Raw genomic sequence first — 13314 nt, 5'->3', positions numbered from 1 at the left:
AAATTAAATCTCACATGAACTCACCATACCCCTCACGGAATCCAAATGCGTAAATTTTTTTAGACATTTATATTCCAGACTTCTTCTCACGCTTTAGGGCCCCTAAAATGCCAGGGCAGTATAAATACCCCACATGTGACCCCATGTCGGAAAGAAGACACCCCAAGGTATTCGCTGAGGGGCATATTGAGTCCATGAAAGATTGAAATTTTTGTCCCAAGTTAGCGGAAAGGGAGACTTTGTGAGAAAAAAAAAATATATATCAATTTCCGCTAACTTGTGGCAAAAAAAAAAAATTCTATGAACTAGCCATGCCCCTCATTGAATACCTTGGGTTGTCTTCTTTCCAAAATGGGGTCACATGTGGGGTATTTTTACTGCCCTGGCATTTTAGGGGCCCTAAAGCGTGAGAAGTCTGGGATCCAAATGTCTAAAAATGCCCTCCTAAAAGGAATGTAGGCCCCTTTGCGCATCTAGGCTGCAAAAAAGTGTCACACATCTGGTATCGCCGTACTCAGGAGAAGTTGGGGAATGTGTTTTGGGGTGTCATTTTACATATACCCATGCTGGGTGAGAGAAATATCTCGGTCAAATGCCAACTTTGTATAAAAAAATGCGAAAAGTTGTCTTTTGCCGAGATATTTATCTCACCCAGCATGGGTATATGTAAAATGACACCCCAAAACACATTGCCCAACTTCTCCTGAGTACGGCAATACCACATGTGTGACACTTTTTTGCAGCCTAGGTGGGCAAAGGGGCCCACATTCCAAAGAGCACCTTTAGGATTTCACAGGTCATTTTTTACAGATTTTGATTTCAAACTACTTACTACACATAAGGGCCCTAATGTGTGGTAAGTAGTTTGAAATCAAAATGTGTAAAAAATTACCTGTGAAATCCTAAAGGTGCTCTTTGGAATGTGGGCCCCTTTGCCCACCTAGGCTGCAAAAAAGTGTCACACATGTGGTATTGCCGTACTCAGGAGAAGTTGGGCAATGTGTTTTGGGGTGTCATTTTACATATACCCATGCTGGGTGAGATAAATATCTCGGCAAAAGACAACTTTTCCAATTTTTTTTATACAAAGTTTGCATTTGACCGAGATATTTCTCTCACCCAGCATGGGTATATGTAAAATGACACCCCAAAAAACATTGCCCAACTTCTCCTGAGTACGGCAATACCACATGTGTGACACTTTTTTGCAGCCTAGGTGGGCAAAGGGGCCCACATTCCAAAGAGCACCTTTCGGATTTCACCTGCCATTTTATACACATTTTGATTTCAAACTACTTTGCACGCATTTGGGCCCCTAAAATGCCAGGGCAGTATAACTAGCCCACAAGTGACCCCATTTTGGAAAGAAGACACCCCAAGGTATTTCGTGATGGGCATAGTGAGTTCATGGAAGTTTTTATTTTTTGTCACAAGTTAGTGGAATATGAGACTTTGTAAGAAAAAAAATAAAAATGAAAAAATCATCATTTTCCGCTAACTTGTGACAAAAAATAAAAAGTTCTATGAACTCACTATGCCCATCAGCGAATACCTTAGAGTGTCTACTTTCCGAAATGGGGTCATTTGTGGGGTTTTTCTACTGTCTGGGCATTGTAGAACCTCAGGAAACATGACAGGTGCTCAGAAAGTCAGAGCTGCTTCAAAAAGCGGAAATTCACATTTTTGTACCATAGTTTGTAAACGCTATAACTTTTTACCCAAACATTTTTTTTTAATCAAAGACATGTAGAACAATAAATTTAGAGAAAAATTTATATATGGATGTCGTTTTTTTTGCTAAATTTTACAACTAAAAGTGAAAAATGTCATTTTTTGACAAAAAAAATCGGTAAATTTCGATTAATAACAAAAAAAGTAAAAATGTCAGCAGCAATGAAATACCACCAAATGAAAGCTCTATTAGTGAGAAGAAAAGGAGGTAAAATTCATTTGGGTGGTAAGTTGCATGACCGAGCAATAAACCGCTAAAGTTGTGGAGTGCCGATTTGTAAAAAGGGGCCTGGTCACTAGGGGGGTATAAACCTGTGGTCCTTAAGTGGTTAAAGGGGTTCTCCAGAAAAACATTGAGAGTTCAAACTCAGCAGAAGAAAGATAGTTTTGTCAGTGTGTTACCAAATCTTCTTGTTCAGCTGCATATACCATATAGGCTCCCTTCCCTTCATTGGTCTTTTGGTCCCCATCCTGTAAACTTCCGGATGTATGGAGTAACGTGCGCTACTGCAGTCATTGACAGGCCTCAGCGATGATGTGCCCCCAAGAGGCACATAACTGCTGAGTCACATGCTTCTTGGGGACACATGAACTCTAAAGCTAGTCATTGGCTGCAGCAGTACATCTGACGCCGTTCGTCTGAAAGTATACAGGATGGGTACCGGAAGACCGCAGAAGGGAACCAGGATGGAATGAGGAGCAGGTAATTATGATTTTTGAAAAAAAATCTAGATAACCCCTTTAAAGCTGCCATGGAGGAGCAGTTTTAATTGGATTAACAGAGATGTATGGCTGAATGAAATGTCTACCTAATCATTGGATGTTCCAGTAGTCAGAATCATGGTAATTAGCTTGTTGTCAGGGTGCTGTCATATGTAATCTTTGATGCTTTATATTTTATTTTTATTTTTTTCCTTTGAACATAAATTCTTTTTGTTTGTTTATAGGTTACTTGCAAGCCTTGCCCAAATGTATCTTCTTACTTAATAGCCAGAATTCACATTGCAGAACCATTTTCTTCAAATATTGCTAACATGCAAAGAGAGTTATTTGATGATTTTCTTGAACAACTTGGTCACTGTGTGCCTCTGCTAGAGATCTACCCTATTGAAGGACAGGATGATGTGACCTGTGAAATTGCACAAGCCTTGGAAATTTTAAGGTACAAGCATTTGCATACAATTTTTTTTTTATCTGATAATTTTAATTAACAATTTTTTCCCCCAATGTAACATAGTACATAAGGCCGAAAAATGACATTTGTCCATCCAGTTCGGACTGTTATCCTGCAAGTTGATCCAGAGGAAGGCAAAAAAAAACTTGGGAGGTAAAAGCCAATTTTCCCCACTTTAGGGGAATAAAAAATTCCTTCCCGACTCCAATCAGGCAATCAGACTAACTCCCTGGATCAACGACCCCTCTCTAGTAGCTATAGCCTGTAATATTATTACGCTCCAGAAATACATCCACGCCCCTCTTGAATTCCTTTATTGTACTCACCATCACCACCTCCTCAGGCAGAGAGTTCCATAGTCTCACTGCTCTTACCGTAAAGAATCCTATTCTATGTTTGTGTACAAACCTTCTTTCCTCCAAACGCAGAGGATGTCCCCTCGTCACAGTCACAGTCCTGGGGATAAATAGATGATGGGATAGATCTCTGTACTGACCTCTGATATATTTATACATATTAATTAGATCTCCCCTCAGTTGTCTTTTTTCTAAAGTGAATAACCCTCATTTTGATAATCTTTCAGAGTACTGTAGTTGCCCCATTCCAGTTATAACTTGAGTTGCTCTTCTCTGAACCCTCTCCAGCTCTGCTATGTCTGCCTTGTTTACTGGAGCCCAGAACTGTACACAGTACTCCATGTGTGGTCTGACTAGCGATTTGTAAAGTGGTAGGACTATGTTCTCATCACAGGCATCTATGCCCCTTTTGATGCAACCCATTATCTTATTGGCCTTGGCAGCAGCTGCCTGACACTGGTTTTTGCAGCTTAGTTTGCTGTTTATTAAAATTCCTAGATCCTTTTCCATGTCAGTGTTACCGAGTGTTTTACCATTTAGTATGTACGGGTGACTTGCATTATTCCTTCCCATGTGCATAACCTTACATTTGTCAGTGTTAAACCTCATCTGCCACTTATCTGCCCAAGCCTCCAATCTATCCAGATCCATCTGTAGCAGTATACTGTCCTCTTCAGTGTTAATTACTTTACACAGTTTAGTGTCATCTGTGAAAATTGATACTTTACTATGCAAGCCTTCTACAAGATCATTAATAAATATATTGAAGAGAATAGAGCCCAATACTGACCCCTGAGGTACCCCACTAGTGACAGTGACCCAATCTGAGTGTGTACCGTTAATAACCACCCTCTGTTTTCTATCATTGAGCCAGTTACTTACCCACTTACAGACGTTTTCTCCCAGTCCGAGCATTCTCATTTTATATACTAACCTTTTATGTGGTACAGTGTCAAATGCTTTGGAGAAATCCAGATATACGACATCCATTGATTCGCCGCTGTCAAGTCTAGTACTTACCTCCTCATAGAAACTGAGGGAAAAAAAACGCCAATCAGAAGATACATGAAAGGGTACATACATTACCATTGGACATTTCGAAAATTAGCAGGACATCTTCATATATCACATCCAACTTTCGATACGCAAAGTACATGATACAGAGAAATACCCCTTCAACTCTAGTACATATTAATATTACATAAACCACACCAATCCCTCCCACCCACCCCCCATACAGCGATGAGATGGGCACCGCACCACCAATATAGGTATAATGTGTCAGAGCACCGAGAAAAAAACCTCTCTACCTATAAGCTCCACACCCATCCTTTCCTAGATATACTATTCACTAAGCTCCTTCTCTCCGGGTCACCCACCACAGATCCTCATCCCAGTTCCGATGTTGTGTATGCCTGTTCCAAAATCACACATATCTCTGAGGCCACTCCTCCCAACACAGCCAAAAGATCCATAAGCCAAGCTATATCGCCATGGTCCTATACGCTACCCATTTGTCCCAAATTTTGGTAAACTTGGCTAAGAATTGCCTTTTAGTATATACACTTTTTTCCAGGCGAAGGATCTCGGCCATTCTGGTCAAAAATTCAGCCCTAGATGGTGGCTGGGGACTAAGCCAGTATTTAGCTATTCATTTCCTGGCCTGAAAGAGTAGACGCTGCACTCCCAGGCGTGAATTTTGGTTTTTAATGTCCTATATTCCCAACACACGTGCCCTCGGACCAGGCGGGACCGCAATTTGATATGCATCTTTAATACAAGTTAGCACGCCTGTCCAAAATGTCCAAAGCTCCGTACACTCCCAGAACATGTGTATCAGGGATACAGAACTCTCCCCACACCTAGGGCAGGAGGCATTGTTCCTAACCCCGATCTTGAACAGAAAGGATGGAGTCCGATATACCCGATGAACAAGAAATAATTGGGACATACGCTGGCCCTCACACAGTGATAACTGTGGTGTCATTTGCCAATACTGCTTTCCATTGTTTCTCTGAGATAGAACCAACCTTCCCTTCCCATTTTTGTTTGGCCACTAAGGAATCATGTTTCACAGATTTCACAAACAAGTTCCTATATATGGATGATATTAATCCACTCAAGGAGTCACTGGTGAGAATCTGTTGTAACAATGGGACTGTTGTTCATGTAAGCGACACAGATTTTGCCTGAGCCTGGAATGCGTGTCCTAACTGCAAAAATTGATAAAACGGTGTATGAGGAAGGACAAACTCATCTCTTAATTGCTCAAATGATTTAAACACACCATCTCTTTGCAGCTGATACAAAAACCTCACACCCTTCCGTTCCCAAGGAGAGAACCCTTCCAGGCGAAATATTTCAGATAACTGAGGATTCCTCCATAGAGGAGTGACCTGAGTGAAGCCCCGTATAGACAGCAAGTCACGACACTTATGCCAAACCTTATGTATCAAATTAAGCGTAGGATGTCCCACCAACTTGTCAGCGAGACCGCCATGTTCCAATAGGGCTACAGGAGATTCATTTTCTATAATATGTGCTATCAGCCGCGCAGATGCGTTATCCCCAGGAGTCCTTCCCCAACCCCTCAGCTGCTGCATCTGTGAGGAAATAAATATACTGTATTTTTCGCCCCTTAAGATGCACTTCCCCCCTTGTGTCTTATTGGGCGAATACTAATGAGCGCTTCCATTATGGAAGCGCTCATTAGTACCGGAGGACCAGGAAGCGATGAAAGCTCTGTACTCACGGCTTCCTGGTCATCGTCTTTCGGCTGTGTGCGCCTGTTCACAGCACAGCCGACAGCAGGAGGAAGAGGATCGCGATGTGAGGAGCAGCGGCGAGCAGGAGAGGTAAGTGGGTTTTTTATGTTGTGATCTGAGGCTGAATTATGGCTGGGGGATGCTCACATATGGCTGTGGGTTGCTCATATGTGGCTGGGGTCTGAGTACATATGGCTGGGGGCTGATTAATACTGGGGGCTGATTAATACTGGGGGCTGATCACATATGGCTGGGGGATGATATGAGGCATGGGGTCTCATCTGCGGTCTGATTGGGGGTCTTTATATTGGGCTCTGATCTGAGGTCTGATTGGGGGTCATTCACATTGGGGTCTGATCTGAGATCTTATTAACATTGGGGATCTGATTTGAGCTGTGAGCTGAGGTCTGATTAACATTGGGGGTCTTTTTGCTGATCTGAGGTCTAATGAAAAATATATTTTTCTTATTGTCCTCCTCTAAAACCTAGGTACGTCTTATGGGCCGGTGCGTCTTATAGGGTCAAAAATACGGTAGTCATGGATTAGGAATAGAGAGACCACCATGCATCTTTCCCTCTCTGTAAAGTTTCCAACCAGATCCTGGCCCGTTTTTTGCACCATATTAGGCTTCTAAACAGCCTTTGTATTCTAAAAAAGATTTGTTGTGGAATTCACACAGGGGAGTTATGTAGAACATACATATGCTTTGGCATCAGAACCATTTTAAGGAGTTTACTCCTACCTATTTCAGTCATTGGTAGTTTACCCCACGCATTGATTTTTTTTAACACATTTTGTTCAGGAGTGGATCTATATTATTTTTCACGTAATGCCCAATGTTTGATGAAACCACGATACCCAAATACTTGAAGTTGTGGGCAACCTGCAGCTGGGTTGACAAGAGTGCAGGCCAGCAGGCACCGGGTCTAATGGAAACAGAACGGACTTATCCCAATTTATACAAAGACCAGACCGTTCTCTAAAATCCTGTATAAGGGACATTATGGGGCCCAACGACCCTTCCACATCTCCCACATATATGAGCATGTCGTCTGCATACAGGGACACGCGTTCCTCTCTGACTCCCATGGGGAATCCCACAATTCTATCCGAAGATCGAAGTAAGCATGCAAGTGGCTCAATTGCAATGGCAAATAGAAGGGGGGACAGCGGGCATCCCTGATGTGTACCTCTTCCTAGCTCAAAGACTTCTGATGTACCACCAATTGCTCTGATCCTAGCTTTGGGACTGCAATATAATAGTTGGACCCAAGATATAAAGGTGTTCCCAAATACCATGACTCGCAGCACCTCCCATAGATATTTCCAATCGACACCATCAAAGGCTTTGGCAGCATGAAGGGATAGTATGGCCCGACTTCCTGCCGATTCCGACTGCCTCTGAATATTAAGAAGTAGCCGTCTAAGGTTAATCGAGGTAGATTTATCAGGCATAAAACCAGCTTAATCACTATGTATAATTTGCATACTATTTTTAATAAATATGTATACTGATTGTAACGTGAATTCGAAAGATTTGAAAATGAATAAGCTTATGCTGGCTAAGGGAATAAATGTATTTACTAAGTGTAATTAAATATAAAACAGACAAATCACATGCAGAATAACAAAAGGTAAATAATCATCAGTACCCTACATATGCAATATGGGATAGTCCTTCAGTCAGCCATATTATAACACATGGCTGTATACCATGTTATAACAATGACACCCCAGGGTGTATAAGAGATTGCACAAATCAATACATCCTACCTAGGATGAAGTTCCAAGTACAGTCCCAACTTATGTATGTGTGTAACAGAGTTTAAACCTTTTAGCCTCTCCTTCAATGTGCATGTCTCTGAGATCACTCAGGAATGTGATCTTTTCAACAAAATGGGGATGGGTACTAACTACGTCTAACCCACTACATTACAAGGCACATCATTAAACAGAAAAGTAATATAAAAGAGACAGAATTAAAGGGGACAGGACCAATCAGTACTTAAAAAATACCCTTACAATACATTCGACCCCTGGTTCTTCAACTTTAATTCATTTTCACTGACTAACATCAGGATCTATTCTACATACAGTACTGCCCATAATTATTCATACCCCTGGCAAATTTTTTAACTTAAAGTTACTTTTATTCAACCAGCAAGTAATTTTTTTGACAGGAAATGACATAGGTGTCTCCCAAAAGATAATAAGACGATGTACAAGAGGCATTATTGTGGAAAAAAACATTTCTCAGCTTTTATTTACATTTGAGCAAAGTGTCCAGTCCAAAATTATTCATACCCATCTCAATAATCAATAGAAAAGCCTTTATTAGCTATTACAGCAATCAAACGTTTCCTATAATTGCAGACCACCTTTTTGCATGTCTCCACAGGTATTTTTGCCCATTCATCTTTAGCAATGAGCTCCAAATCTTTCAGGTTGGAGGGTCTTCTTGCCATCACCCTGATCTTTAGCTCTCTTTACAGATTCTTAATTGGATTCAAGTCTGGTCTCTGGCTGGGCCACTCCAAAACGTTAATGTTTCCAGGGGTATGAATAATTATGGGCAGCACTGTATATAGCCCATTCATTTGACAGAAAACCACTTTGGAACCATTGGTTTTCAAAAAATATAAAAAAAACTGTGCATTGGACTAACAAGCAGGGAAGGGATGAAAATGAGCTCTTAACAAGCTCTGCCTCTAATGCCACCAGATGTAAGGCAGCTATCCTAACCTAAGGAGAGTTAGTTCTCCCCTGACTTGGACTAACAAGAAATGTCTCATTGAGATCTTCTTCACGTCTGATCTTTTTGTATAACAAAGTTTCTGGTGCAAAGTCCATTATTTCTTTGCAGCGTACAGCTTTTACCCCTTCTTTCTATGTGTTGAAATATGAGAGCATAGCAGGTGTAATCAAAATTCTGAGTGCAGGTTTCAGAGCCTTTTATCAGTGGGTGTAAGTCCATAGCCTTGTCTGTGGGAGGAGCGTTGACACTGGGACCTCCTCCTCCCCTCACTGTTCTACAGTTCGTTGCATCAGCACTGCTGGTTGGTCAGAAAGTCTTGGGCAAGGCCTTGTTCAGCATGGCAGACTGGTTTTTGAAGTCTTTTCTTGTTGGGTGGCAGTCAAGTCACCAAAAGCTGTGTCTTACCAAACCTGGTCGTTGACTTGGACAGTCCCTGGCCATTGCTGAGATTGCCAGTCGTGGCTCTGATACAGCCTGCACTTAGGGAAGACAAACTGGCACAGTTTGACATTATCATTTTTATTTATGAACCCTTTTTTTCAAAATAATCTTTTTATTGTAATTTTCAATTACAGTACATATAAATAAAAGGTATAACAAATACAAGTCATAAAACAAAAAAAAGGACAAAAAAAATATATAAATATATAAAAATATTAAGACACAGGTGTAACATATATGCACGTATTTTATAAATGTTTTAAATATTTAGTTTCCCTAGGTAGTTTTTTTTTATTTTTCTACCATTCTCTGTGTTGGAATGGAGTCATCAGATTTTCTATTTCGTGAGTTTGCAAGTGTGTTTCAATAAAAGTTTTCAATTTTTTTTTCTTTGTTATTTAAAGTATCTATTTTCTCCATACACATCATGTATTTCATTTGGGATATTACTTCTGAAGTTGTGGGAGTTGATTGGTGTATCCAAGAGATCATGATAATTTTTTTTAGCTACTAATAGTGCAGCATGTATTATTTGTGGAATTTGTGATGTTTGATTTTTCCCGTCTTGTTCTTTGTAATGGAAAATATATAATATCGGGTCTAGTGGTATATTTATTTTCCAGTGTGCTTCTATATATTGTTGGATTTTTTTCCAGAAGTTTTGAATGTTCTTACACATCCATAATCCATGCTATAGGTCTGTGTTTGAGTTACATTTAGGACAGGATGTTATTTTTTTGGATTTTTATCATTTTATGGGATGTTAAATCCTAGATATGCTTTATGTATTATTTTGAAGAAGGTTTCTTTCCATCTTTTGCTATATGTACATTTTTTTACTTTTGACTATGCTTCTAATATTTTTTTTTGTATGCTTTAATCTGAAATCTGAAGGGCCTATGTCTTAAAAAGTTTTTGAATATGTGCACGTGAATATAAATTTTGTAAGTTTTTTATATAGGTTTGAAATTGATGGATGTGTCTCATGAATCTTTTAAGGTACCCAGTGTTGCGAATGCCCGGGTTCCCATTCGGATTGGCGGGACCAAACTACCCGCTCTATGTAATACCCTAGCCACAATAAGCATATTAATTTGGCCAAATCCCACTTCTGACACCAAGTGTTTCAAAACGTGAAGATTTGAGAATGAATAAACTTACGCAGACTAAGTGAATAAATATATTTACTAAGTGTGATTAAATATAAGATTATACATACAAATCACATACAGAATAGTACAAAGTAATTAATCATCACTGGCCTTCATTACAATATGGGGTGACTCTGAGTCGGTCATGTTATAAAACATGGCAGTCTACCACTGTACAACACATGACCGACACCCCAGGGTATACAAGAGATAGGGAATATCAATACTTATATCCTACTTAGAATGAAGTCTTCAATGGAGTGCCAACTAATGTATGTGTGTGTAACAGAGTTTAAACCTTTTAGCTCCTCCTCCAGTGTGCATGTTTCTGATATCACTCAGGAATGTGATCTTATCAACACAATGGGGGATGGGTACTTACACACACATACAAAAGCCGCCCCACCTCCTGGTTCTAAATGCTGTCCCTATGGGGGGGAAACAAGGGGTTAATGGTGGCACTGCAAGAGTTAATGCAGGCCACAGATTCAGGGGTACCGCATGAGTAAAAGGGGTAATGCAGGACAGGGCCTGCAGGGATAGGGATTGCAATGGGATGTGTTGGTGGCAGGAAAGGGGTTACTATTGTTGGGGGTATGTGAGGGGTAGGTAGGGGCTAGACAGGTTGGGGTTAATAGTGGGTGGGGTTGTGGTATGGGAATATGAATATGGGTAGGTAGGGGTTAATAGTTGGTGGGATAGTGGGTGGTAGGGGAATATGAATATGGGCAGGTAGGGGTTAATAGCGTTGGTGGGATAGTGGGTAATATGGGCAGGTAGCGTTGGTGGGATAGTGGGTTATGGTAGGGGAATATGGGCAGGTAGGGGTTAATAGCATTGGTGGGATAGTGGGGTTAAATACTCAGCCCTCCAGGGGTCTGCTCGTTGTCCAGGGGATGATTCTCAGGATGCCCGTCGTCCTGGGGATGATTCTCATGGGGGGCGGCTCTACTCTCTTGAGTGCAGGGGCTGCCGGATATGACGTCACCCCGCCAGCCCGCGCGTCCTTAACCGCGCCCGGCCGGGTCGCGCCGCTCGCTGCCAGGTGGGAGAAGTCTTTGATCCTCCGCCTGTAGCGATTTGCTTTCCAGGCAGCGCGATAGTAATCGCGCTCCCGGAATGCACATAATAGAAGGAGGGGAGGTTTCTCCCTTCTTTCTGTTATGCATAATTATCTCTGTTGAATCAGAGTTCTTTGTAGTCATCAGGATGACCGGACCCTTGTCCGGTCATTCTGATGCAATCAACCAGATTGCATCAGTGTGAATGCTTGGGGCACATTCACACCGATGCACCTGGTTCCAGTTCTATTTGGGGACATCCTATGGTATAAAGGGGGACAAATTCTATAAGGGGACATATCATATGTATTAAGGGGGCATTATAAAGGGGGACAAATTCTATAAGGGGACATATTCCCCACAGGGGCTGCAATGAGCCCCTGGGGACACTAAGGACAGATGTGCGCAGAAGCTGGGCACATCTGCGCACATCATCTTATATTAGTGTATGCACATATATTATATATGCATGTACGTGTTCGCATATATACAGTACAGACCAAAAGTTTGGACACACCTTCTCATTCAAAGAGTTTTCTTTATTTTCATGACTATGAAGGCATCAAAACTATGAATTAACACATGTGGAATTATTTACATAACAAACAAGTGTGAAACAACTGAAAATATGTCATATTCTAGGTTCTTCAAAGTAGCCACCTTTTGCATTGATTACTGCTTTGCACACTCTTGGCATTCTCTTGATGAGCTTCAAGAGGTAGTCCCCTGAAATGGTCTTCCAACAGTCTTGAAGGAGTTCCCAGAGATGCTTAGCACTTGTTGGCCCTTTTGCCTTCACTCTGCGGTCCAGCTCACCCCAAACCATCTCAATTGGGTTCAGGTCCGGTGACTGTGGAGGCCAGGTCATCTGGCGCAGCACCCCATCACTCTCCTTCATGGTCAAATAGCCCTCACTTTTAAAGTTTTCCCAATTTTTCGGCTGACTGACTGACCTTAATTTCTTAAAGTAATGATGGCCACTCGTTTTTCTTTACTTAGCTGCTTTTTTCTTGCCATAATACAAATTCTAACAGTCTATTCAGTAGGACTATCAGCTGTGTATCCACCTGACTTCTCCTCAACGCAACTGATGGTCCCAACCCCATTTATGAGGCAAGAAATCCCACTTATTAAACCTGACAGGGCACACCTGTGAAGTGAAAACCATTTCAGGGGACTACCTCTTGAAGCTCATCAAGAGAATGCCAAGAGTGTGCAAAGCAGTAATCAAAGCAAAAGGTGGCTACTTTGAAGAACCTAGAATATGACATATTTTCAGTTGTTTCACACTTGTTTGTTATGTATATAATTCCACATGTGTTAATTCATAGTTTTGATGCCTTCAGTGTGAATCTACAATTTTCATAGTCATGAAAATAAAGAAAACTCTTTGAATGAGAAGGTGTGTCCAAACTTTTGGTCTGTACTGTATATATATACAGTGGCGGAAATAATTATTTGACCCCTCACTGATTTTGTAAGTTTGTCCAATGACAAAGAAATGAAAAGTCTCAGAACAGTATCATTTCAATGGTAGGTTTATTGTAACAGTGGCAGATGGCACATCAAAAGGAAAATCGAAAAAATAACTTTAAATAAAAGATAGCAACTGATTTGCATTTCATTGAGTGAAATAAGTATTTGAACCCTCTAACAAAAAAAGACTTTATACTTGGTGGAAAAACCCTTGTTTGCAAGCACAGAGGTCAAACGTTTCTTGTAATTGATGACCAAGTTTGCGCACATTTTAGGAGGAATGTTGGTCCACTCCTCTTTGCAGATCATCTCTAAATCCCTAAGGTTTCGAGGCTGTCTCTGTGCAACTCTGAGCTTGAGCTCCCTCCATAGGTTTTCGATTGGATTAAGGTCCGGAGACTGA

General features: G+C 41.0%; 1 protein-coding gene across 1 annotated transcript in view; it reads left to right on the top strand.

Moving 5' to 3' along the window:
* Window positions 1-13314, top strand: part of SHCBP1L (SHC binding and spindle associated 1 like) — a 130849-nt gene that overhangs the window by 40671 nt on the left and 76864 nt on the right. The window contains exon 3 of the mRNA XM_040408804.1: window positions 2679-2893. Coding sequence (XP_040264738.1) covers window positions 2679-2893 — 215 coding nt within the window. The remainder of the gene's footprint in view (window positions 1-2678; window positions 2894-13314) is intronic.

The sequence above is a fragment of the Bufo bufo genome, chromosome 9 (assembly GCF_905171765.1).
Source record: "Bufo bufo chromosome 9, aBufBuf1.1, whole genome shotgun sequence".
Taxonomy (NCBI): domain Eukaryota; kingdom Metazoa; phylum Chordata; class Amphibia; order Anura; family Bufonidae; genus Bufo; species Bufo bufo.
The sequence above is the reverse complement of the archived record's forward strand: the minus strand, read 5'-3'. Positions and strand labels throughout refer to the sequence as shown.